At 26.9% G+C, this 24,174-nt stretch overlaps 11 protein-coding genes across 11 annotated transcripts; 6 read left to right on the top strand and 5 right to left on the bottom strand.

Moving 5' to 3' along the window:
• Positions 1-143: 143 nt before the first annotated feature.
• Positions 144-1,071, top strand: PNEG_01080 (hypothetical protein; the record flags this gene model as incomplete). Its single annotated transcript, XM_007874801.1, has 4 exons — positions 144-306; positions 356-482; positions 528-921; positions 967-1,071. The coding sequence occupies 4 exons, from the start codon at positions 144-146 to the stop codon at positions 1,069-1,071; spliced, it is 789 nt and encodes a 262-aa protein (XP_007872992.1).
• A 235-nt stretch (positions 1,072-1,306) lies between these two features.
• Positions 1,307-2,131, bottom strand: PNEG_01079 (6,7-dimethyl-8-ribityllumazine synthase; the record flags this gene model as incomplete). Its single annotated transcript, XM_007874800.1, has 4 exons — positions 1,307-1,776; positions 1,824-1,854; positions 1,902-2,037; positions 2,090-2,131. The coding sequence occupies 4 exons, from the start codon at positions 2,129-2,131 to the stop codon at positions 1,413-1,415; spliced, it is 573 nt and encodes a 190-aa protein (XP_007872991.1). The 3' UTR covers positions 1,307-1,412.
• Positions 2,132-2,245: 114 nt separating this feature from the next.
• PNEG_01078 (hypothetical protein) lies at positions 2,246-4,020 on the bottom strand (the record flags this gene model as incomplete). Its single annotated transcript, XM_007874799.1, has 9 exons — positions 2,246-2,460; positions 2,509-2,631; positions 2,674-2,736; positions 2,781-2,847; positions 2,892-3,040; positions 3,080-3,434; positions 3,477-3,688; positions 3,736-3,833; positions 3,887-4,020. 9 exons carry the CDS (start codon positions 4,018-4,020, stop codon positions 2,246-2,248), a joined length of 1,416 nt encoding a protein of 471 aa, XP_007872990.1.
• Positions 4,021-4,218: 198 nt separating this feature from the next.
• On the top strand, positions 4,219-5,056 carry PNEG_01077 (hypothetical protein; the record flags this gene model as incomplete). The annotated part of the gene is made up of 6 exons (XM_007874797.2): positions 4,219-4,221; positions 4,268-4,452; positions 4,496-4,603; positions 4,644-4,821; positions 4,866-4,935; positions 4,983-5,056. The coding sequence occupies 6 exons, from the start codon at positions 4,219-4,221 to the stop codon at positions 5,054-5,056; spliced, it is 618 nt and encodes a 205-aa protein (XP_007872988.1).
• Positions 5,057-5,169: 113 nt separating this feature from the next.
• On the bottom strand, positions 5,170-8,561 carry PNEG_01076 (calcium-translocating P-type ATPase, SERCA-type; the record flags this gene model as incomplete). The annotated part of the gene is made up of 10 exons (XM_007874796.1): positions 5,170-5,254; positions 5,296-5,520; positions 5,568-5,656; positions 5,701-5,912; positions 5,958-6,591; positions 6,632-7,597; positions 7,639-7,794; positions 7,838-8,110; positions 8,163-8,392; positions 8,444-8,561. The coding sequence occupies 10 exons, from the start codon at positions 8,559-8,561 to the stop codon at positions 5,170-5,172; spliced, it is 2,988 nt and encodes a 995-aa protein (XP_007872987.1).
• A 617-nt stretch (positions 8,562-9,178) lies between these two features.
• On the top strand, positions 9,179-13,327 carry PNEG_01075 (hypothetical protein; the record flags this gene model as incomplete). The annotated part of the gene is made up of 21 exons (XM_007874795.1): positions 9,179-9,554; positions 9,612-9,900; positions 9,942-10,077; positions 10,120-10,219; positions 10,266-10,391; positions 10,438-10,454; positions 10,495-10,883; positions 10,927-11,173; positions 11,220-11,273; positions 11,320-11,396; positions 11,442-11,548; positions 11,589-11,682; positions 11,726-11,882; positions 11,928-12,118; positions 12,165-12,219; positions 12,267-12,320; positions 12,361-12,470; positions 12,517-12,571; positions 12,613-12,841; positions 12,888-13,140; positions 13,186-13,327. Exons 1-21 carry the CDS (start codon positions 9,347-9,349, stop codon positions 13,325-13,327), a joined length of 3,090 nt encoding a protein of 1,029 aa, XP_007872986.1. The 5' UTR covers positions 9,179-9,346.
• A 466-nt stretch (positions 13,328-13,793) lies between these two features.
• On the top strand, positions 13,794-16,298 carry PNEG_01074 (glutamine-fructose-6-phosphate transaminase (isomerizing); the record flags this gene model as incomplete). The annotated part of the gene is made up of 11 exons (XM_007874794.1): positions 13,794-13,798; positions 13,849-13,919; positions 13,975-14,206; positions 14,253-14,633; positions 14,687-15,134; positions 15,177-15,482; positions 15,528-15,807; positions 15,852-15,944; positions 15,988-16,097; positions 16,143-16,244; positions 16,290-16,298. The coding sequence occupies 11 exons, from the start codon at positions 13,794-13,796 to the stop codon at positions 16,296-16,298; spliced, it is 2,037 nt and encodes a 678-aa protein (XP_007872985.1).
• A 165-nt stretch (positions 16,299-16,463) lies between these two features.
• Positions 16,464-19,282, top strand: PNEG_01073 (hypothetical protein; the record flags this gene model as incomplete). Its single annotated transcript, XM_007874793.1, has 9 exons — positions 16,464-16,619; positions 16,666-16,827; positions 16,870-17,107; positions 17,151-17,290; positions 17,333-17,549; positions 17,593-18,127; positions 18,169-18,662; positions 18,709-18,915; positions 18,957-19,282. The coding sequence occupies 9 exons, from the start codon at positions 16,464-16,466 to the stop codon at positions 19,280-19,282; spliced, it is 2,475 nt and encodes an 824-aa protein (XP_007872984.1).
• A 185-nt stretch (positions 19,283-19,467) lies between these two features.
• On the bottom strand, positions 19,468-20,038 carry PNEG_01072 (hypothetical protein; the record flags this gene model as incomplete). Its single annotated transcript, XM_007874792.1, has 4 exons — positions 19,468-19,524; positions 19,566-19,665; positions 19,716-19,916; positions 19,965-20,038. The coding sequence occupies 4 exons, from the start codon at positions 20,036-20,038 to the stop codon at positions 19,468-19,470; spliced, it is 432 nt and encodes a 143-aa protein (XP_007872983.1).
• A 302-nt stretch (positions 20,039-20,340) lies between these two features.
• On the top strand, positions 20,341-21,102 carry PNEG_01071 (hypothetical protein; the record flags this gene model as incomplete). Its single annotated transcript, XM_007874791.1, has 3 exons — positions 20,341-20,410; positions 20,453-21,018; positions 21,073-21,102. 2 exons carry the CDS (start codon positions 20,341-20,343, stop codon positions 20,839-20,841), a joined length of 459 nt encoding a protein of 152 aa, XP_007872982.1. The 3' UTR covers positions 20,842-21,018; positions 21,073-21,102.
• Positions 21,103-21,297: 195 nt separating this feature from the next.
• On the bottom strand, positions 21,298-23,711 carry PNEG_01070 (hypothetical protein). The gene is made up of 13 exons (XM_007874790.1): positions 23,537-23,711; positions 23,328-23,486; positions 23,182-23,283; positions 23,114-23,140; positions 23,036-23,072; positions 22,946-22,987; positions 22,792-22,900; positions 22,636-22,745; positions 22,547-22,594; positions 22,315-22,500; positions 22,111-22,262; positions 21,535-22,066; positions 21,298-21,490 (listed from the first exon to the last, which is right to left on the bottom strand). Exons 3-13 carry the CDS (start codon positions 23,202-23,204, stop codon positions 21,311-21,313), a joined length of 1,446 nt encoding a protein of 481 aa, XP_007872981.1. The 5' UTR covers positions 23,205-23,283; positions 23,328-23,486; positions 23,537-23,711; the 3' UTR covers positions 21,298-21,310.
• Positions 23,712-24,174: the final 463 nt, after the last annotated feature.

Below are 24,174 nucleotides of genomic sequence, written 5' to 3'. Positions count from 1 at the left end.
TGAATTTTTTTACTCTGAGATTATTTTTTTTTGAAATTTTGATTTTTTGCTTTGGATATTAAACGTAATAACGATTTTTGCCAATTTAAAAATTTAAAATTTTAATAAAAATTATAAATATTTGTTAGAATTTAATAGTAGAAATGTTGAGCTGTATTCCGTCATATTCGAAAGATAATAAGAAATCTTTTTACTTTTTAAACGAGCAAAATAGCTTTAACCATACTTTAAAACCGATATTAACAGGATCAAGTATTTTGGGCCTTAAATTTAAAGAAGGAGTTATGTTAGCAGCAGATAATCTTGGTATGAGGGTTTTCTCCATGACTATTTGTGTGATTAAGTTTTTTTTTAGCAAGTTATGGTTCTTTAGCAAGATATGATGATGTTGAAAGGTTATTTTCTTTTGGAAAAACTGTTATTGGGATTTCCGGTGAAATTTCTGACTTCCAATATATAAAACGTCTTCTTCATTCTTTTTTGTTTGTATTTTTTTTATGGAGGTTATTATTTAATTGAAATGATAGAATTAAAGAAAAAAATTATGAAGATGGTCATTTTCCTTGTTCATCGCATATCTATGAATATCTTAGTCATGTTTTTTATAATAGAAGAACAAAACTTAATCCTCTTTTGAATAGTTGTGTTGTTGCTGGTCTGGATCCTGAAGATGTTTCTATTTGTATACCCAGAACTTTTTGCGGTCTACCTGAATTTTTTTTGGGGTATGTGGATTTTCTTGGTGTAGCTTATTCAGCACCATGTATTGCTACTGGATATGGTGCATACATGGCTATTCCATTGCTCCGAGAGGCTACAGAAGATGGACGGTTTGCTCAACTTTCTCGAGAAGATGCTCGCAAAGTTATTGATGACTGTATGAGGGTTCTTTATTGTAGAGATGCACGTTCACTAAATAAGGTAGTTGAAAATACACAATTCTTTTTTATTTCTTAGAAATATTAGTTTTCTGTTGCAACGGTTACTAAAGAGAGTGTTGTATTTGATACAAATCAATCTGTTGATACTCATTGGAATTTTTCTGAAAAGATTCAAGGCTATGGTATTTAAAAAATAGTATTATTCCATACTATATATACATGTTTAATGGAATATTTCTATTTGTTATTTAATGGCATTTTTAACGTATGAATTATTAAGGATTATTACGTAGTATCTATCTTGGCACTAATTGTTTGATAAAAAAATGGAAATGAAATGTAAACATATAAATATTTAATTAATATTTAAATGATTTTTTAGAAAAATATTCAATTGAAATATAAATATGAATAAGATATACTCTTGTTTTGTCTCAATAGATGAATATCTCTTATAGTTCACCATTTTCCCATTTTTTTCTTTTTACACCAAGTTCTACTGCTACAAATCCCCAATCTTCGCCTAAAATTTTAAGAAAAAAAAAATAAAAAGACACACTTGCCATGATTTTTCCGAAATTCTCCAGACATTCCTGAACGTTCAAGTGCTTGTTCTTTATTGAAAACTGTTAAAATTCCAAAAACGATAGGAATCCCTGTATCAAGTTGAACTTTCATAAGTCCATGGGAAACACTATCAGAAATATACTCGAAATGCATTGTTTCTCCTTTAATTAAAACACCTATCGCTATTACTGCATCAAATTCTCCCTTTATTTGTCTTAATGTTTCTATGTTTTCTTGCTTGAATAATGAGTCAGATGTTTCTGGTTTTCTATCAACTTTTGAGGACTTAAGACATTTATTTTCTTTTAATTTTGACGCTTCAATGATCCTTATTAGTTTATTTAATATATTTTCCATTAAACTAGTGAAAAATACTTATAAATAGAAAATGGTAATTCCCAACTACCTAATCAAAAATATAAATCTACTCAGAATAAAAAGTAAATATCTAACCTTGCACAGATTCAATATATATGTTTTCTGGTCTTACTCCGTGTTTAATTAAAGCCTTTTTTGCACCTTCTACTAAAGGACTGACAGCAAATATATTCCAGCGGGCATGAACAATAGCAATTCTTAGAGAAGATCCCTAAAAATGTATTAAAAATAAATATATTTTAAGTATTTATGAATATTTTTACGTCAAGTTCATCTTTAAATGGCTCCGGCTCTTTTATGAGCATTTTGTATTTTAGAATTGAAAGGTATTAATATAAATAAAAACGGATAATATATTACTAGATAATATATATAATATTACATAAACCGTTTAATTAAGATAAATAATATATATCATTTTATTTTGAAAGTTTTAGCCATTTAGGCATTTTTTTAGAACTGGGTGTGCATAAAGATGGTGAATTAGATGATATAGTTAATGGTTTATAATCTTGTTTTTTTTCTTCCTGTTTTTTTTCTTCTTCCTCTTCCTCTTCTTCGTTTTTTAAGGATGTAGCAATTGTAGAAATGTCTTTTTGCATGTTTAAATATGTGTCTTTAAGAGTACTATGTTCTATAATTTATAAGATAAATATAAATAAAAAATAGTGGTAAAGGATACCCTTGACGTATGATTGTATATTATCTGCCCATTTGAAAATAACAGTAGTTTTGGTTGAAAAATTAGGATTAGATGCTAGTGTTTCTTTAACGTTTAATAGATGTTTAGGAGGTGGTGTAATATCTATATTTTTGTTAATGATTATATAATATTAAGGAAAATTACACAAATAAAATGGCTCATCTGAATATCGTATAACATATCTCATAAAATCATATAACGCTTCAACTTAAAAATGTTTAGTATTCCTATCTAAAAAAAAAGAAACATACCTCTCTCATTTCCCTCAAATGAACTTATAATTTGCATACCATCAGGTAGTTTAAATTTTATATTATACTAAATATTTTAATAATAATGATATATTCTATGATATGATCTACTTTTTTTTTAAGGTTATTTTTCTGCTCCAATTCTTGATGAATATTCGAATTCTTGCTATTTCCGATTCTCTTTGTTCTCGAAGAGAGAATATTCTGATAAGATATAGCCATTTCGAGTGTTAATTCATAGTCTTCTTCATTTGTATTAACTAAATAAATTAGAATAAGTTAGTTATTTGAAAACGAACCTTTAGAAGCATAAAGACTTGAAGATGCAGGTTTCGATAGAATTAATATTTCGCGTTTAGATATTAATTCATCATTGCTTATTTCTTTGGATGTATCATGCTCTGGTATTTGAAATAATGGTTTTTGTGATATTTGACATTTTGTCTGCTTTGTATCTTCTTTATTTTCTGAATTGCTTTCAATATCCATTTTTATGTTTTTTCCTGGCAACTTAATATTTTTTTGTGGATGCAAAGCCATCATTTCATTAAAATATTTTTGTGTTTTTTCAAATTTAACTTGAAGAACAACACTTCCATTAACAATACCCTGTGATGCTAATGTTATCTTTTGAAGTACTTCTGGCCCATTAAACTGTGTTTTTTAATTATTTTTCTATCATACATAATAGCAGACCTCTTTGCTTATAATACGAACAATTGGCGTTTCGTAATACTCATTTACCTGGTTTTTAAATTTGGCTGTAACTGATCTTTTTGTTATATTAATTGGTGGATCTGTTGTTTGTTCAAAATAACAAAGAATTTCCCAAAGCGTTGTATCTGCCGGAAATGACATTATTAATCGTTTTTCCTGATCAACTACTTGAAGTGCCACTTTGATATCCTCTAAATCCTTACTTAAGATATAGTTCATGTCAAAAATATTATTTTACGTTCTATATATTTTTGTTTAACTAATGTTAATTTTGCTCCTGCTGGAAGTCGTGCTAATCTGACTGGTAAAGAAAGATCGAGTATATTGGATCCATATCTTTTGAAAAGTTTAATTTAGATATTTGTTAAAAAATTCCAAATATTGTCTACTTAAGTGAATATTCTTGTGGATTTAATTCTGCCTTTCTACATCCTTCAAGAAGAAGATCATTAATTAGTTGTGTTGGTGTAGTTTTAATAGTATATCTCTTTGAATCTAACAAAATAATAATATTTCCTGGCATTTCTTAAGTTTTTCTATTAAAAATTGTATAAAAAATTAAGTTAATGCTAATTTTGTTTAACTGAAAATTTTTATAGGTCGTTAATTTTTAAGGACCAGATTTAAGAGTTTTAAGAAAAAAGTAAAAAGATTCTGTAAAAAAGGTTAAAAGCTTTGAGATTTTTTGTTTTTAAGCGTTTAGAAGTCTTTTTATATTGAGATGGTAAGGTTTTTTCTTAAAAAAGATAGATAATGAAGAAAACATGTAGAATATTTTTGAATATAATGGAGGTGTTTGTGTGGCCATGATGGGGAAAAACTGTGTTGCAATTGCATCAGATTTACGTCTTGGGCAAGGGGGTGTCATGATTACTAATAATTTCTCTAAAATTGTACCGGTAACAGAAAAATCATATATGGGTTTATCAGGTCTTGCAACAGATATTGTTATGTTGTAGGTTTTTTTTTAGATGGACATTGAAATAATAGTGATGCAGATCGAAATTGATTCGTTACAAGGTTAACATGTATAAATTGCGTGAAGAACGAGTGATTGAACCGAAAACATTGGCTAATTTGTTGTCAACAACATTATATCAAAAAAGGTGTGGCATTGTTCTGAATATTTTTTAATTAAGACGGTAGATTTGCAAGTTATTTTGTGATGCCTATTCTTGCGGGCCTTGATAGTAAAACTGGAGAGCCATTTATATGCGGACTTGATAATATTGGGTGTCTTGATATTTCAAATGATTTTGTGGTATCAGGTACAGCTTCTGAACAACTGTATGGTATATGTGAATGTCTTTGGACACCTGATTTAGTAAGAATATATATATATATATGAAAATTATAATATGTTAAAAGGAACCGGATGATTTGTTTGAAACTATTTCTCAAGCATTATTAAATGCTCAAGACAGAGATGCTTTATCAGGTTTTGATTTCCTAGATATGTCTTGTTTTATATTAAATATGTTTTAGGAATGGGTGGTGTTGTTTATGTTATAAGTCAAGATAAAGTAACAAAGAGTTATTTGAAAAGTAGACAAGATTAGTTTTTTATATGTATGTTAAATATTTTTTAAATATACACGATTGTTTTATTCTTATATGAAAAATATTATATTGATCTATCGATACATTTTTTATTAAAATTTTCATTTTGAAATTAATGATATTTTTGATTTTTTTTATTGTTTGAAAAATCCTTAATATATATTCTTTCAGCAAATTTAAGAATTTCGTCAATAAATCTAAAATATCAGTCTTGAATTACAAATTTGATTTATATTACATTATTGGTAAACTAATAAAAGTTACCATTTTCCATTCTATCCAATTTAAAGGTATAGTTGAGAATATTTTTTGTAAATAAGGCACATAGAGAACTGCTAAATGTAAAAGTAAAGACAAGATTATAGCATATACAAGTTTTATATTAGTCCATAGAGGAAGTGACAATAAACTTTCTGTTTGTGATAGAGAATTTGTTGCATTCATCATTTCGATAACAACAAGTCTGCTAATAATTTAATATATATCTTTTTAAATTCAATGATGTTTTACATTGATAAAGATATTGTAGATGCTTTAGATGATGTATAATTATTAAACCAATAGCAAGGATTAGTATCAGAACAACGATGAAAACGAGACTTTATTAGTTAAAAATAGATATTAGAAGTATGTATTTTTTTACCAATTCTTTAAAAGTAATTCTAGGGCCTTTAAAATAATATACGAACCACCAAATATAACCAAATATCGTACTAGCTCCAATATATCCGCCAGTTATACAATATCTAATGAAAAGCCATAGGTTTACTATAGGCTCATTTTTATCTTTAGGCGGTCTTTTCATTAAATTGTATCCTATGGGATTAAATGATAATGCAGTAGCAGGCAAGCCATCTAATTTTTATTATAAAGTTTTGAACTTTTGTGTTTTGATAATACCTGTTATTAAGTTTACCCAGAGCAATTGAACAGGCTTTAGTACTTCTGGAATGCCCAATAAAACCGTCAAAAAAATAGATATTACTTCTCCAATATTTGAAGAAATAAGATATCGAATAAACTGCTGTGTGTTACTGTAGATTGCTCTTCCTTCTTCAATAGCATGCTCGATAGTTGAGAAGTTATCATCGATAAGAATCATATCAGCAGTAAGTTTAGCAACGTCCGTTCCAGAACCCATAGCAATACCAATATCTGCTTTTTTTAATGCTGGTGCATCATTTACTCCATCACCAGTCATAGCTACAACTTCGCCCGTTTGCTGAAGTAACTTTACTAATTGCACTTTATGAGCTGGTTCAGTGCGTGAAAAAAGATTGGCACGCTTAACTGCTTCTAATTGCTGAGCAGGGGATAAATTATCAAATTCTTGGCCAGTATAACTTTTTCCTTCTAAATTCTCATTTTTTTTAAAAATACCGATTTGTCTACAAATAGTTTCCGCTGTTTTTTTATTGTCACCAGTTATACAAATGACTCGTATACCAGCACTTCGACATTTTGCAATTGAATTCGCCACTTCTGGTCTTGGAGGATCTAACATTGCTACTAACCCAACAAACGTCATGTTTTGCTATGTTTTGTTAGATTAATATCAAAGGAGGAATAATTACTTCATAATCCTCATAATTATTGCTTACTTTCGTGTGAAAAGGATGTGCTTTAAAATCTTTTGAGTCTACTTGAGCAAATGCCATAATTCTTAGTCCTTTTAGACCATATTCTGCTATTTTTTTGTTAATTTTAGATAAAATATTTGTTGTTAGTATTATTTTTTGTCCTGATTTTCCGATTATAGTATAACTACAGCGCTCCAAAATTGTTTCAGGAGCACCTTTGACAAGTAGACGAGGTGATTCTATGTTTCCTACAACAACAGACATGCTTTTACGATCTCTTGAAAATTCAAAAGTTTTAAGACGTGGTGATAAAGTATTGTAATAAATATTACACGAGTTAGCACTATCATTATAAGACAAATTATGTTTAGGTTTGATATCTTCAATATCAGTTCCTAACTTTTCAACCAGACTTTTTAAAGCTGCCTCAGTAGGTTCTCCGATTCTAGTATAAGTATTTAAGTTTGAATCAAATATTATTTTTGCATCATTACAGACAGAACATATCTCAGCAAGATACTTAATGCTTTTATAAATAAAAGCTGGAGATTTCATTATAGTTCCATCGTTTAAATAAATATTTCCAAATGGATTGAAGTTGGTTCCTTCAACATTAAATTCTAAAAGTGATTCATCCTGCTCTAAAATAATAATTTTAGAGACACACATAATATTTGTGGTTAATGTTCCTGTTTTGTCTGAACAAATAACACTCGTACTACCTAATGTTTCAACACTTGAAAGGTTACGAACAATTGCATTTTTTTCTGCTATTTTTCGAGTCCCTAGTGCAAGACATATAGTAATTACAACAGATAAACCTTCTGGAATTGCCGCTACTGCTAGTGCTACTGATGTCTTAAAATAATAAATGGCTCCTTTTAAAAATCCTTGATGTAGAGGATCATTGAAATTTTTAATATTAATAATCCAAATTAAAACACAAATTAAAGAAATAACCTATAACTTAAGTATTGAGGGAAAAAGAGAGTATTTTATACTTTTGCAAGAATATCTCCGAAATTATTTAATTTATATTTTAGGGGTGTTAATTCTGATATTTGTGACGTTATATTTTGACAAATATCACCAATAGCTGTAGATTTCCCTGTTAAAACAACAATAGCACGCGCATGGCCCGTAGTCACTGTTGTTCCCTTTAAAGAATTAAGATCAATGAACTTCAAAAGTAGTTATTACTCCAAAAAGCATATTAGTTTGATCCTGCTTAGTAGGGTTATGAATATGAATTTTATCCGTGCATTTCTCTACACTCTCAGATTCACCAGTAAGGATAGACTGTTCAACACGAAAATTATTGCTTTTAATTTTGAGTAAACGACAATCTGCAGGAATTCTATCGCCAATAGAAACATCTATAATATCCCCAGGAACAAGATCTCTTGCATGAATACGAGATATTTTTCCATTTCTAATAACTTTTGCTTCGTTTGGTGAATATTTTTGCAATGCCTTGAATAATATAGTTAAATTATAATGTATAAACTTAGTAGGGTTGATATACTGCAATTGCTTTTTCTGCATTGGTTTCTTGTGATATACCAATAATTGCATTTATAATTAAGATAGCGAGAATGACGAATGGATCCATAAAATCTGTATTGTTTTTGTCACTCCCAAAAAATGCTAAAATAAAAGATATTATTGCAGATATAAGTAAAACAATTACAAGTTTATCTTTGAATTGTTCCATAATTAAAACCCACAATTTCCTGCCACCATCTTTCTCTAATTCTATAGAGACATATAAGCTATGTTCATTATCTTAAAACATTTATTTTTAACCATTTTTTCCATATTTTTGACGGGTAAGAAAAACTTCTTTTGAAGATAGTCCTTGAGATTCATTTACCCCAAAATGCATTAAAACATCTTCCGCTTTAAAATTATATGCACATTCCATGTCTTCCTTTTAATTTTCTTAATTGATTCTATTTCTTAAAGATTTATTTTTTTTGAAAATATTTGCCAATTTAATATGGTTTGAAATTTAGTTAACTATGTTTTTTACTTGGCATAAATATAAATTGAATATACAAAGACGTTATTTTAATATTTAAGAAAAATTATTAATTTTTATGTTTTTTTGTTGATTAAAAATGCTGATGAGAAAGATACGTCTGAAATAATTAGTCGATTAAAATTTTTATATAAAAATTTTAATGTTTGATTATGTATTGGTTAAATAGAAAATATAAAAGTATTAAATAAGTGTATATAATAAATTATTAGGTTTTATATAACATTTTTATTGCTTTATTTAGTAATATATATCTATGTGTATGAATTACTTAATTTTAATATATATTTAGGTGTTTAGTTTTCAGTTTTTCAATTAGTTATTTTATTTCTTAAACTTGTTTTATAAAAACAAATAATCAAGATTGAAATAATGTCTTTAAAGTGTTTTTGTATATAATTTTATTTGCAAATATTGGACTATAGAAGTTTTTATAAAAATCTTATCAAGGTTTATCGAATTTTTAACAACAAAATTATGCATATTAATTAGTTAAATATTTATATTAAAAAAAGTGCCTTTGAATGAAATAAGGTCCTATCCCGAGTTTTTAAAGAATATTTAATTAAAGAGTTCTTTGTGTTTTTAAGAAAGTAATTATACGAATATTTGTTTTTTTGAATTTTTATTCAAATATAATAAATATTTGTATTTAAGAAAAACGATCAATGAAATGCTTTAGGAGAAATTCTCCAAGTTCTATTGCTTTGAAAGTTGGATCGGATGCATTAGTTTTTCAAACATGTGGGAAATCATTAGAATCACAAACATGTATTGCAAAATTTTGTAAATGGGATGATATAGATTATTCTGAATTTTTTTTGGCCACATCGAAAGTTATTTATGGTTGTATGGGGTTAATAAGCATAGAAAATAGTAGGATATTCTGATATATTTTTTTTTTTGAGATTTATGACTAATAATACATAAAAGATGTTTTTATATGTCTTATTACCGGTTATTCGCAAATTGCTTCAGTTCGTGCAATGGAAACAATTAATCGGATTCATGATGTTGAGTTTCTATGTTTAGATTCTTCATGGGATAATTTTTCCCGTAATATTAACGAAAATAACTCCGAGTCTAACATCGGTGAATTATTTGATAGTTTTTCTAAACAAAATGAGCCTGAACATCCGTGTGAGAGCATTCGTAAGCTTCTACTAAATGGTTCGTTTTATTTTTCATCAAATTTTGATCTTACAAGAAGAATTCAGGATAGGTATGTATTTTCTTTTTTATATATTTTACTACCTTTTTTAGAGTTGAGTCTGATTTCTGCATTGATAAGTTCGATGATCAGTTTTTATGGAATAGCTATATGATTTCTGAATTATTTATTTTTAGATCACGTTTGGTAGAATCTGAAAAATATGTTTTTGATAAAGGAGGATTTCTGGTATATTTAATTTATTTATAATTCTTGGTTACTAAAAAGCAGGTGTATGTGATTCGTGGATTTGTTGGTACTGTTATATGTAAAATTGGATCATTAACATCTTCCTTAACCTTAATATCTAGATTAAGTTGTAAAAAAGCAGGTAATATTTATATATTTTATGATGAAAGGTATATATATATATATAGGAACCCGTTTTAATTCTCGTGGAATTGATGATGATGGAAATGTTGCAAATTTTGTAGAAACAGAGACATTATTGACAATAAATAATTTCTGTTTTAGTTTTTGTCAGATACGTGGAAGTGTACCAGGTATATTTACATTTGATATTATGATTTTTATTGATCAATTATATAGTTTTTTGGGAGCAAGAGGTTTGATAAAAATGTTTTTGTTTTTTGTTGATATATTTAGGGTATTCAAGTTTTTGGACAAAAGGTTGAAGTAACTAGGCCATTTGAGGCAACTCAATCCTCTTTTGAGAAACACTTTGAGTCTCTTATTAGCAAGTATGGTTATGTTCATATAGTTAATTTGTTGTCTCAAAACGGGGGGGAAAGGCTTCTACTTAATTCTTATCGACAACATATTGATTCTCTTAAGGGAAATCTATTTCACTTGATATGTTGTAGTGAATTTGATTTTCATGCTGAGGTGAAAAATGGAGGTTATGATCAGGCTTCTAAAATTTTGTATTATGTTGATGATAATATTAAAAACTTTTCATATTATCTTGAAGATGTGGGGAAAAAAAGCATCATGTTGCAACAGGGTGGAGTTTTTAGAACTAATTGTCTTGATTGGTAAAAAATGGGAAAGCGTAAGGATTTAAAATAATTTTAATAGCCTTGATCGTACGAATCTTGTTCAAGCACTTATTTCGAAATATTCTGTTATGCTATTTTTAAAATATTTAGAAATTTGTCCTGAAATTTTTCCATGGTCTGAACATTCAACTATATGGGCTGATAATGGAGATGCACTTTCAAGAATATACACAGGAACAGGTGCTCTTAAGAGTGGCTTTACAAGAAGAGGAAAGATGAGCATTGTTGGAGTGTTAGAAGATGCAACAAAATCTGTTAGTAGAATGGTATTTTATGAAAAAGTCTGTTATTTTATTTTTTTAAAAGCAATAGTATGTTAATAACTTTCAAGATAAAGGACGTCAATTGAATATAGATTTGCTTTTGGTAATGATTTACTTAGATGAGGAAAAGAGATATTAAGAAGGAATAGGGAAGATTAGTAAATCAAAAAACTGTTCATATCTATGATCCTATTAATGAATTTGTAACAATGGAATTGGAGAAAAGGTATGTATTAGTGATATTCTGTTAATATTAGTAATTATTTGATAGGGCCAATGAATTTTCAACCATAAAAAATATATCTATTTTTGTTGGTACATTTAATTTAAATGGAAAAAAAAGAACTGATGATCTTTCTTCATGGCTTTTTCCTAATGGTATTTTATAATATTTAATGGGAATTACTAACCTTTTCAGGGCGAAAATATAAGTCAGATTTGGTTGTTATAGGGTTTCAAGAAATTATAGAGTTAACTCCACAACAGATAATTTCTGTAGATCCTTATAGCAAGTAGTTTTTTATGTTCTTATTATTCATATTTATTCATTTATAGGAAAATTTGGGAGTCCGATTTATATGAAATTCTTAATAGAGATAAGAATGAATATGTGCTTTTGCGTTCAGCGCAGCTTGTTGGTTCAGTATTGATGATATTTGTTAAAGAGTCTTCTGTTCCATTTATTAAAAATGTTGAAAGTGCGGTTAAAAAGGTTTTTTTTATATTATTATTGAGAAGTTGATTTTTATTTCTATAGACAGGCTTAAAAGGAATGTCTGGTAATAAAGGAGCTGTAGCAATTCGTATGGATTATGGGAATACTCGAATTTGCTTCGTAACTGCTCATTTTGCTGCTGGAAGGTTTAATTATGATGAAAGAAATCGTGATTACTTTACTATTGTAAATGGATTAAATTTTCGTCGTGGTCGAGCAATTACAGATCATGAGTAGGTTTTTTTATGTGTTTTTTTATTATTTAATATTATTTGTTAGTATTATTATTTGGCTTGGCGATTTTAATTATAGAATTAATATGAGTACTGAAGAAGTAAATTGAATTTTATATTTTGTCTTAGTCTAATTTTTTTACGATAGGTTAAAGAGTATATAAAAATTAATAATTTTGGAAAGCTTTATGAAAATGATCAAGTATATCATTGTTTGTAAAACTATATTTTTACATGAATAGCTTAACTTACATATGAATTCTGGTTCTGTTTTTCCAAATTATTCCGAGTCACAAATAACTTTTCCTCCAACGTATAAATTTGATAATGGAACAAACAATTATAGCACTTCGTAATACTTATTCGTATAGTTTAATAACTATTGCTTATAAGACTAGTGAGAAACAGAGGACACCATCATGGACAGATCGTATACTTTATAAAGGTTCTAATGTAAGATAAATAATGTTTTAATGGTTAATAATTTTATTAAGTTACGTCAACTATCTTATAATTCTTCGCCGTTAACATTTTCTGATCATAAACCAGTGTATGCTCATTTTGAGGCTTCTATTAGAATTGTAGATGAGGAATTTAAAGAAAGACTTAGAAAAGACATATATAATTTTAGAAAATTAAAGACTGAAGAATCTGATAATAATGGTATTATACGAGATTTTGTTGATTTAGAAGATAAATATTATTTAAGTAATAAAAGGGATTGTATGTTCTGTTTATTATTTTTTATTAGAATTAATATTATTAATAGCATTACCTTCAAATATAGATATTGAGGAAATATCTTTAGAAAACAATATACCTGTAAAAGTTACTGTTCCAATGCAAAGAACTGATTCAAGTCCTACTTTTAGGAATTTTTTGGGTTCTTATGGTACTGCGAAATTAGATAGTATTGAAAATAATACGGAAGAATCACTATCTATGATATCGAATGCAAGGTTTCATGCTATGGAAAAGCCTAAGTTACCTCCAAGACCTCAAATTTCAGAAGTTTCATCTATGTATTATCTTTTTTTATTATTCTTTTTTATGATTAATAAAAATAGGAATGAATCGCAGCCATTATATGAAACTTTTGTTGCTGAACTTGCAGAGAAGTTTTCAAAGATGTCTGAAAAACAATCAAATGTAGAGTCTTTTTCAATTACTCATAAATCTTTGAATGAGCGTTTTCAACGAAAAAAGTGAAAAAAGTAGTCATTATCATCATGTATACGTAATGAACTTGAAATTTCCAGACTAGGGTTTTCAGATAATTCTCTGGATAATAATCTATCTTTAAATAAATGGACTTTTTTAATCAAAAATAATAGTATTTCATAATAAGTGCATATGTTTTTTATGCTGTTTTATTTTTATACGCTTGGATATTTAATTTAGTTTTTTATACATTCTTTAATTATTTTTTATTATTATTTTTAGTTTGATATAAAATGTAAATTCAGATTTTTATGGTTTAATGTAATAATTGTGTATTTATAAATTATATTTTGTTTATTTTGGCTTTTGAGCTATAATAAATATTTTATTTTTCTTAAGAAATTGTGGAAAAGGTAATGTAAATTAATAATTTATCAGAAAATAATATTTTATCGTAAGATAATTTTGCATTAAGACTTTAAAATTATAAAAATAATTTATTATAATTGTTAAAATGTGGTAAATAATAAAGAATTTATATTTATAGGAATTTTTAATATCTATTTTAGTGGGATTTTTGGTTATGTAAATCACCGTGTAAAGCGTGAACGGTCATATATTCTTAATGTTTTGTTGGAAGGTGATGTTTTATATATTGTTAGTGTTATATAAAGTTAATATATAGTTGTATATAGGTCTTTTAAAGTTAGAATATCGTGGTTATGATTCTTCTGGACTTGCTATTGATGGAGATAATGAAGGAGAAGTTCTTGTTTTTAAAGAAGTTGGGAAAGTTTCTGAGCTCCGTAAACTTGTTCAAAAGGGGCTACATAATCTCTCTAAGACATATTTATTTCATTGTGGTATATCCCATACTCGTTGGGCAACTCATGGAGAATCAAATCGTTTAAATTGTCATCCTCACAGGTAATTTAAGTTAATATTATAAAACCGTATATTAATTTTTATTTAGATCAGATGATAAATATGAATTTATGGCTGTTCATAATGGAATTATAACAAATTTTAGGGAGCTTAGAACAGTTTTGGAGATGCAAGGTTATGTTTTCGAAACAGACACTGATACTGAATGTGCTGTTAAATTGGCTAAATATATTTACGATACAAATAAAAATATAGATTTTGTTACCCTTTCAAAAATGTTGATTAAAGAGTTACAAGGTGCATTTGCTTTTCTTATTAAGAGCACTCGTTTTCCACATGAAATTATTGCTACAAAAAAGGGATCTCCTCTTATAGTTGGTGTCAAAACGGAAAAAAATATTAATTCTGATTATGTAGATGTTGAATTTTCGGATATCAAGGATATTTCGTTTGATGCTATAAGTGAAGAGTTAGTGAATATTTTTTTATTTTTAAAATTTTGATACATATTTACTATTTTAGTGTTAATTTTAGATGTAATCAATCTGGAGTATATGTAAATGATAAGGAGTTTTCTACATCTGCTGAATTTTTTCTTTCTTCTGATCCTTCGTCTGTTATTGAGTATACTAAACGTGTTATTTATTTAGAAGATGATGATATCGCACATATTCGTGATGGTAAACTTCGTATACATCGTCTTCATCGTGAAGATGGTGAACTTCCTATTAGATCAATTCAGACTTTGGAAATAGAACTGGCAAATGTTTTGAAGGGAAATTTTGACCATTATATGCAAAAAGAAATATTTGAACAGCCTGAATCAATTATTAATACTATGCGCGGCCGTATAGATTTTAAGAAGAAAACTGTTACTCTTGGAGGATTGAAGACATACTTGCCGATATTAAGAAAGTGTAGAAGGATGATTTTTATTGCATGTGGGACATCATATCATTCTTGTTTGGCTGTAATATTTTTTGTTATAAAAGAATGATTCTAAGATCTATAGACTCGTTCTTTAATGGAAGAATTGACAGGGATTCCTGTGACAGTAGAAATAGCATCTGATTTTCTTGATCGTCAATGTTCTGTATTTCGCGATGATGTTTGTGTTTTTGTATCTCAATCTGGAGAAACGGTGGATTCCCTTTTAGCTCTTCGATATTGTTTAGAACGTGGAGCGTTAACTCTTGGTATTGTGAATGTCGTTGGCTCATCTATTTCAAGAGAAACACATTGCGGTGTGCATATTAATTGTGGTGTTGAAATTGGTGTTGCTTCTACAAAAGCGTATACCTCGCAATTTGTTGTTATGGTTTGAATGTATTTTTAGAATATTTAGTTTATCTAATGGTTTAAGGTTTTAATTGCTTTGTCTCTTTCTGAAGATTCTATTTCGAAAAAAGCACGTCGTCATGAAATTATAGATGCTTTGTCATATCTTAGTGATCAAATTCAAGAAATACTTGCAATGAATCTTCAAATAAAGAAATTAAGTCAGGATGCACTTCTTAAACATTCTTCTTTGTTATTGGTTGGTAGAGGCTATCAACATGCAACTGCTTTGGAAGGGGCGTTAAAAATAAAAGAAATATCATATATACACTCAGAAGGTGTTCAATCTGGTGAATTAAAGCATGGTTTTTAGAATAATATTTTTTATATTGGTTTTTTATAGTTTTAGGTGTTTTAGCATTAGTCGATGAAAATTTCCCAATTATTATATTTATGACTAAAGATAAGTTTTATCCAAAGGTTCGAAGTACTGTTCAGCAAAGTAGTAAAAAACTAGTATGTTATAATATATATTAATTTTGTAGTATTATCACGTAAAGGAAAACCTATTATTATTCTTAGTAAATCAGATACGTCATATGAGGATATGGATAATCGAATTGTTCGTGTTCCAGAAACTGTTGATTGTTTACAAGTATAGTTAATATGTTCAATAAATAGAATTGTAATTTTTATATAGGGTATATTAAATATTATTCCATTACAATTGATGTCTTATTGGCTTGCTATATTTCAAGGGTATGATGTTGATCATCCTAGAAATTTGGCAAAATCTATTACTGTATATACTAATGTGTATATTATTTATTATTATTAATATTTTCAGGTTGAATAAATATATGTATTTTGAAAGGAAATTTTAATTTAGGTTTTTTATCTGTATTATGGATTTGTTTTATTAGAGCAGTATATTTTTTATATTTTAGATTTTAATAATTTTGAAATTAAACGATGTTAAAAATAATTGTAAATTATAATTTGATAATGATAATTTAAAAGCATGGTGTTTGAGAAAAGTCTGACAGATCTTATTCGCTGTCTTAGAGCAAATAAGAATCAAGAAAAATATATTCAGAAAGCGATTATGGAGTGTCAAAATGAAGTAAAATCTTTGGATCTTAATATAAAAACTATGGCAATCTTGAAATTATCATATGTAAATGGATATCTTTGTTTCTTATGTATCTTACTAGGCTTTTTAGCTAGTCATGTTTGGTCATGATATGTCATGGGCATCGTTTAATATTATAGAAGTTATGTCTTCTACAAACTTTTTTCAGAAAAGAATTGGTTATATGGCTTCTTGTCTAACGTTCCGTCAAGATACTGATGTTCTAGTTTTAAGTACAAATCTTATTAAAAAAGTATATTTAATTGTGCGTATTTAATGTTATTTAAATTTTCAGGATCTTACTTCTTCTAATTATATGGATATTGCAATTGCGATTAATGCTTTGTCAGAAGTGGTTACTCCAGAACTTTCTAGAGATTTATTGTATGATTTATGCTCTTTGATGAATCATTCCAGTCCATATATTAGGAAGAGAGTTGTTTTAATGATGTATAAGGTATTTTTACAATATCCTGATGCATTGAGAAGTATATTTTCGAAACTTTGTGAAAAATTAGAAGATTCAAATAAGTGTAAGTTAATTTTCATTTTTAATATATTTAATGTTTGAAATAGCTGTTATATGTGCTACTATTAATGTTATATGTGAACTTTCCTTTAGGAATCCTAAAAATTATTTACAATTAGTACCTATTTTCTATAATTTACTAAAAACATCTTCTGACGGTTGGGTACTTATTAAATTGGTTAAAATAGTATGTAATTGATTATTACTTTTGTTTATCTAACAATTATAGTTTTCGTCTATGATACCTTTAGAACCAAGACTAGTCAAAAAACTTATACCTGTTTTGACAACACTTATACAAGATACATCGTCTATGTCCCTTAGATATGAATGTATAAATATTATGATATCTGGAAAATTTTTAGAAGATAATCCTGAATCTGATTTGTTAACTGCTTTGTGTATGTCTAAACTGAGGTCTTTTTTTGAAGTTTCGGACCAAAATTGTAATTCCATTGTTATTTTTTATTATTATACTGAAATATAAAGTGAAATACGTTGGATTGTTGGCTTTATCTAAACTCGTGATTACTCATCCTACGTTAGTATTAGGATTTAAGGATATTATTTTAGAATGTTTTGAAAACAATGATATGGATATACGGTTACGTTCCTTGGATTTGGTAGGATATCTAGTTAATAAGGATAATCTTTCTCAAATTGTAAAATATTTAATGTCTCAATTATTGCTGCCATTTGATTCATTGCCAAAGTATTATCGTGTTAGTCTAGTAAATAGGATTATATCAATTTCATCTAAAGACTCTTATGCTAATATTTTGGATTTTAATTGGTATATATCAGTGTTAACTAGTTTGGTAAAAATTTCAAAGGTGAATGTAGCCGAAATACTAGGTGTTGAAATGCAAAACGTAAGTGTTAGAGTTAAAAATGCAAGGCCATATTCCATAAAGCATTTTTCTATTCTTCTTTATGATTCAGAGTTGATTGATAGTATTTATGATCCTGAAAGTAATATTGGTGTTTTGTCTTTTGTTGCTTGGATAGTAGGTGAATATTCAAGGTATTGAAAATTTGGATCATTCTTTTTTTAAAGAATTATAGTCTGTTGGATTCTTATTATGAAATTTTTGAAAGTATGCTTCTTCCTAAAGTTTTAACTTTTTCTACAAATATACAAAAAATTTATATTCAAGCTATACCAAAAATTTTTGTTAGTTGGATTTTTAAGCAAGATGTATATTGGAATATGGAAAAAAAGACTGAATCTTTGGTTTGGATTCAAAAGATTATTTCTTTTTTAGATATGTTTTGTACTTCTAAAGATTTAGAAGTTTCACAGCGTGCAATAGAATTTAGAGAAGTTTTTAGGATTGTACAATCTATTATTGAATCCGACGACTCTGTTTCAAGTTTTGATGATATGGATAAGTCTTTATGTTTAAATCAATTTTCTAATACATCACATTTAATATCCTTTTTTTTTAATAATATTTTATTAGCAATGTTTTTGGATGACCTTAATCCAGTTGCGCCAAAGGCACAAAGAAAAATTCCAGTTGTAGATCTAGATCTAGAAAATTGGATATATCCTCCAGGTTTGTTTTCTGATTAATGGTTTTACATTTGCTCATAGATTATTAGTTCGGAAAAATATAGAAGATTCTTTAAATGGCTTTTCTTATGGATTTTTATATCTTCAAGATAAAAAAGAAAAGTTTTTTAATGATTCATTTTATATTTCTGGAAACACTATATCAACTTGTCAGTCTTTTTCCCAGGAAGATATGAATGAGCCTAATAATATTCCAATTGTCAAGTTAGAAATACATGATACTTTGATGGAAAAAAGTAGTATTCTTATTAATATTATATTAGTTAATAGAAATTAGAAGGAAAATATAAGTTGGAAAATGTTGAGGGAAATACTGTTTTAAAATCGATAGAGATTATTCCTGATGAAGTACCGGAAAATGTAATAATATCGGATAGTGAAAGCGAAAAGATAAATTATTTATATAATAATAAATCTTCGAAAAGTGTTCTTCAAATAGATACGACAGCTTTGCAAAAATTCAATATAGATGAAGATGAAAATAATCTTGAACTTTTAAATAAAATTGAAGAAATCAAGAAGACATTAAAACACTCAAAGGCTTGTAAAAAAGAGAGGAAAAATAAATGTAAAAAAAGCTATAAAGAAAAAATGACAAGTTAAATTACTTTTTTTTAATTTTGTATAGAATAGAAAGATATTAGATAAATTATTAGAATCAATGGAATATATGATATCAGTATTGTATAATAATTATATTTAAAGTTTATATTGCATAATCATTAGTCTTGGATATATTATTTATTATCATATAGTTACATTCCAGCTATATTTAAGAATTATTTATATTATGTGGATTTCTCAAAGTTTGTTGATAAGCTTTCTTTTACATTATTGAAAATTATCTTGCATTGTTAATTTTTCAAATAAATAATGTTATCAATACCTCTATTGCTTCTACTTCTTTTAATAGCATTTCTTCGTTTTCCTCTTTAAGTTTAAGAAGATGCTTTAATTGCTCTATTTTTCTAAAATTTTGTTTAGCTCTACAATGTTATTAGTTTTGTTTCTAATGTTAATGAAAAATATATTTTACATTTTGGTTTTATTTTTTGTTATAATAGATTTCAATTTCTGCTCAATGGAATTCATATTTTTTAAATATAGTGATTGAATTTCATTATGTTTTCTTCTTCTTCTTTCATGAGATTTGTCTATGATAAAAGTTAGTATTTTAAACATTAAATGTAAATATAAACTTTTAAATTCTGTAATCATTGTTTCAAATGAAAACAGGCTATTATTTAATTAGAAATCTCGAATTTTCTTTCTTTTTTATAATCACTCATCATTGTTAGAGTCTCCAGAAGGTGATGATGGTATTTTTTTTTTTTGATGAAAGCTGTTTCTTATAGCCATTATAAGTCAAGAATATGTTAAAAGCAAAGAAGCGTGTTTAAATATAAAAAACCGGAAAAATTCAATAGTTTCTCTTATTTGATAGAAAGCGTAAATATTTTGCTTTTAAAATATATATGCGTTTAATTTTCGTAAATATTGCAGAGTTATTGAAAAAAATATACAATGCTTGTAGGGATTAGGAATGAATAGATGTTTCAGAGGGCATATAACTTAATAGATAAAAAAATGAATGAATATTATAAAAATGTTGAATTTTTTAATGAAACGATATTTTTTTTACGATAAAAAAATTTATTTTTATGGGTTTGGCAGAAGTAAGAAATAAACAAAAAATAGGGCAGGATCCTAGAAATATGAAATGGGTAAAAGGTGTGTGTACTTTCTTTAATTTTAGTCTTTTTATCTTTTTAGATATAAATAGGTTTGGATTTAAGCATCTTTTATCTTATGGATGGAAGCCTGGGCTAGGTCTTGGGAAAAATTACCATGGAAAAACAGGAAATATTTCTAGTTTTATTCAAAAGAAGCAATTTATTTTGGATTCTTCTTTTTCTCCGGTTGGTTTAAATGATTTAAATGAAATATTAGGACGTTTAAATAATCAAAATTTTCATACTGAAAGTCTTGATTCGTATAATAAGCATGTTATATTTCCAAAGATTCATATGAATATTTTGGGTAGTAGTCTTTCAACGAGATTTGTTAGAGGAAAACCTTATAAAACGGAATTTACTCAATATCTAAAGTATAAAGAATCATATGGAATATCAGAAAATATGCTTAGAAGGTTCATGAATTAAAAATGAAAAAAATGTTTAAAAATATTTAAAAATCATAAATATTAAAAATATTTTGCAAAAAAATGAAAAAAAAAAATAATTTATAGATGAATTTTATACTTTAGATGTGGCATTTAAGTTTCACTTAGATTTATTTAATTTTTTATATATGATATATTATTGTTAAATGTACTAAAGGTTAGTATGAAACTGCTTAGCTCAGCATATTTATGTAAAATTTTATGAATATAGATCATTGACTAAAATAAATTATAAGAAACACTTAGGATGAAAAGGAAATTTGTTGAATAATATTTTGATGAAATTGTGTCTAAAATTTTGATATCATGATTTTTAATTATATGCGATTTAAAAGTTTTTGTTAGAAATGAATACAGAAGATTTTGACAATAATGTAATTGAAAGAGTATTAGTATAGAATTTTTTTCGTGATAAAAGGAAGATAATTGTAGCATCACTTTTCTTAAAGCTAAAGTAATTGTAAATTCTGTATATTTTCTGAATATTCTTTTACATTTTCATCTGCAATAATTTCATTCATTAAAATATTAATTAAATTTGGACAATTTTCCTCTATTTCTTGGAATGTTTTTTTAAGTTTTCTAACGTAAATAAGGGTTTCGGATGATGTAAAATGTCTTTTTTCCAGCTATATAAGGGTTAAATTATGGATTGTTTAAATGTGATGCATACTTTTTTAAATGCATGAGTGATGGCTATTCTCCATTGCGTTTGTTTTTTTGGTGAATTAGGTGAAGAGTTTGTCAGATTTGTGTGATTTTGTGAAATAAAATTATTAGATTGTTGAGAATTATCATAGGAATTACAATTTCTATTAGCTGAGCATTCCATCTGAGCAGAATTCTTGGAATATGGACTTAATTTTGGATTACTTAGAGTTTCCTCTTTAGAGTTTAATGGAATCTGTGCCAATGAAAACGATTCTTTTATAAGTTCACTTGGTGGTATATTTTCTTTTCGAAAGTATATTTCTCGAATTGTATTTGAATAATAGTCTGAATCATCTATTTCAATAAAGCTGTTTGGAGGGAGTTGTTGAGATATATGGTAATCTACTTGCTGTTTCTGAAGTTTGTCTGTTTCCTTTCTGTTATTATGGAGTTTGTTTGAAGGATCTTTTATGTATTGTATTTTGTTTTTCAGTTTTGTTTCACACTTAAGTGTTTCAAAATTCCAGTATGTATCAAATGTATTAGGTGCTAGTCTATAATTTTTAAATGAAATGATTTTGAATTTTTTTTAAAATACTCTTCATTTTCTGCTCCAGAATCCTCATCATATCTGCAATATCTACTCTGGACCTTCCATCGCTCGTGTCTTTCTATAAGCTCTGTTAAGTAAGATGTTTTCTTAGCCATTCGTATAAAACGATGTTTTAAAAGCTCCTTAGCACTTGGACGCTACAATGTTTAGTATCTATATAAACAAATATTTCTTTATATATGAAATTACGTTATTTGTGTCTTTTTGCAAGCATAAGCGCACGAAATCTTTGAAGATAGGTGAAAATGGACCATCTAGTAATGGTGGTTCATTTTTAGGTATCAGAAATAATACTTTCATTGGGTGTAATTCTGCATATGGTGGTTCTCCTTTAGCTAATTCTATGGCTGTAATTCCCAAAGACCAAATATCTGCCTAATTTATAAATAAGAGATAAATATTTTTAAAAATCATTAATTACTTTAAAACTATAACCTGATTGCTTGATCACTTCTGGCGCCATCCAAAACTGAAAATTAGTAGGTTTAAAAACTATATTTTTTGTCTTACGGGAGTTCCCACAAATGTATTTTTTTTACTCATGGTAGCAGTAAGTTGTCCAGATACCCCAAAATCTGCCAGTTTGACATCGCCTGATGAATTCAAAAGAATATTTGCCGCTTCATATTCTTAAATTAAGATTTTAAGGTTGAATTAAGAAAATACCTTTTATATCTCTATGAAGTTTTCCTTCGCTATGAAGATATTCTAGACCTCGTAATATTTCCCGAATTATGATTGCTATGTAGTCTTCTTCTATTGGCTTTGGTTTCATCTATATAACACTATTAATATGATAACAATGTCTAAATAGTATTACTAAATCTGAGCAAGATCCTCCAGAGCAATATTCCATTATAATCTATGTCTATTATTAGTAAATTTTATCAAAAAAATAGTCTATATAGACCCAAAGCTTTGTATTTTTTAAATAGGACCCATAATATCTAGTAGTTTTAATATGTGTTGATTTTTTTATCAGAAAAACCTTGTAACGAATTGAGAATTTAATTGACTATTAATATTATTATAGAAAAATAGTAGCACTGTAGTTACCTTAGAATATTTATTTCTAACATAACATCCTCTACTTCATCTTCTGTATTTTCCAAGTCTATAATTTTAATTGCTACTGGGCGACGAGTTTTTTTATTAAAGCTAAAATAAATAAATGGCACGTAAATGTTTCTTTCTTTTTTTACCCTTTATACACTGAACCGAAACTTCCTGAGCCTATTATTTTTAAGAAACGTATTTATCTTTTCTCATATTTAAATACCAATTTTTTCTTGTCGTACATAAATTTCTTCTGGATCTATATGCTGAATATATGTTTGAGATATATCTTTATGCACGTTATCCTATAACAAGTTATAACATTTTGACAAAATGGGCAATGTATTTATTCTACTTTATTATCCATGAGTATATTATTTTTTAATAAATTATATAAATTAATGTGTTAAAAAGGAGATTCCTAGTAAATTTTGTTTCAAGATTTTCTTTTTTATCCTGTTTTAAATGAAAATTGTTACATATATGAATATTAGTTGATTTTTTAATTTTTAATTCTAACTTGTATTAGGGAGTTATTTTTCTTTTTATTCGATGTTTTGGTTTAAAATAGGTTTTAAAGATAAATTGATAAAAATTACTAAAATAGCGTATTTTCGTAAGTTGCCTTATTATAATAATCACATTTTATATTCTATTTTTAAAATTAGATAATTATGAATTTGATTTTATAAAAAAAAAAGATAAATTAAAAATCATTGTTTTAAAAAAGTTATAAATATATTTAGAATTTTTAAGATTATAAATACAATAAGTTAATTATAGAAATATGCTATCAAGGAATTTCATTATAGTAAGATGATATTTTGAGATATAACTATTATATAGAGATTTCTATTTTAAATGTTTTTTAATTATTGGTATTCATTTTCTTTATGCCGTAAATTTATATTTTTTTCTAAAAAAAATTGTCCATAGGAAAAAATATTGATAATGTTAAATAAGATTTAAGTAAATATATTTAAGATTTATTTA

Source organism: Pneumocystis murina, assembly GCF_000349005.2.
Source record: "Pneumocystis murina B123 chromosome Unknown supercont1.3, whole genome shotgun sequence".
In the NCBI taxonomy this organism is placed as follows: domain Eukaryota; kingdom Fungi; phylum Ascomycota; class Pneumocystomycetes; order Pneumocystales; family Pneumocystaceae; genus Pneumocystis; species Pneumocystis murina.
Note: the sequence above shows the minus strand (reverse complement) of the source record. Positions and strands in the feature narration are given on the sequence as shown.

Coding starts and splice junctions, on each gene's coding strand:
- PNEG_01070 (XM_007874790.1), bottom strand. CDS start 23,204: ATGTTAGAAATAAATATTCTAAG. Junction 22,988..23,035: donor TAAAAAATACAAAGCTTTGG/GTCTATATAGAC, acceptor TAATAGACATAG/ATTATAATGGAATATTGCTC. Junction 21,491..21,534: donor TCACTCATGCATTTAAAAAA/GTATGCATCACA, acceptor ACCCTTATATAG/CTGGAAAAAAGACATTTTAC.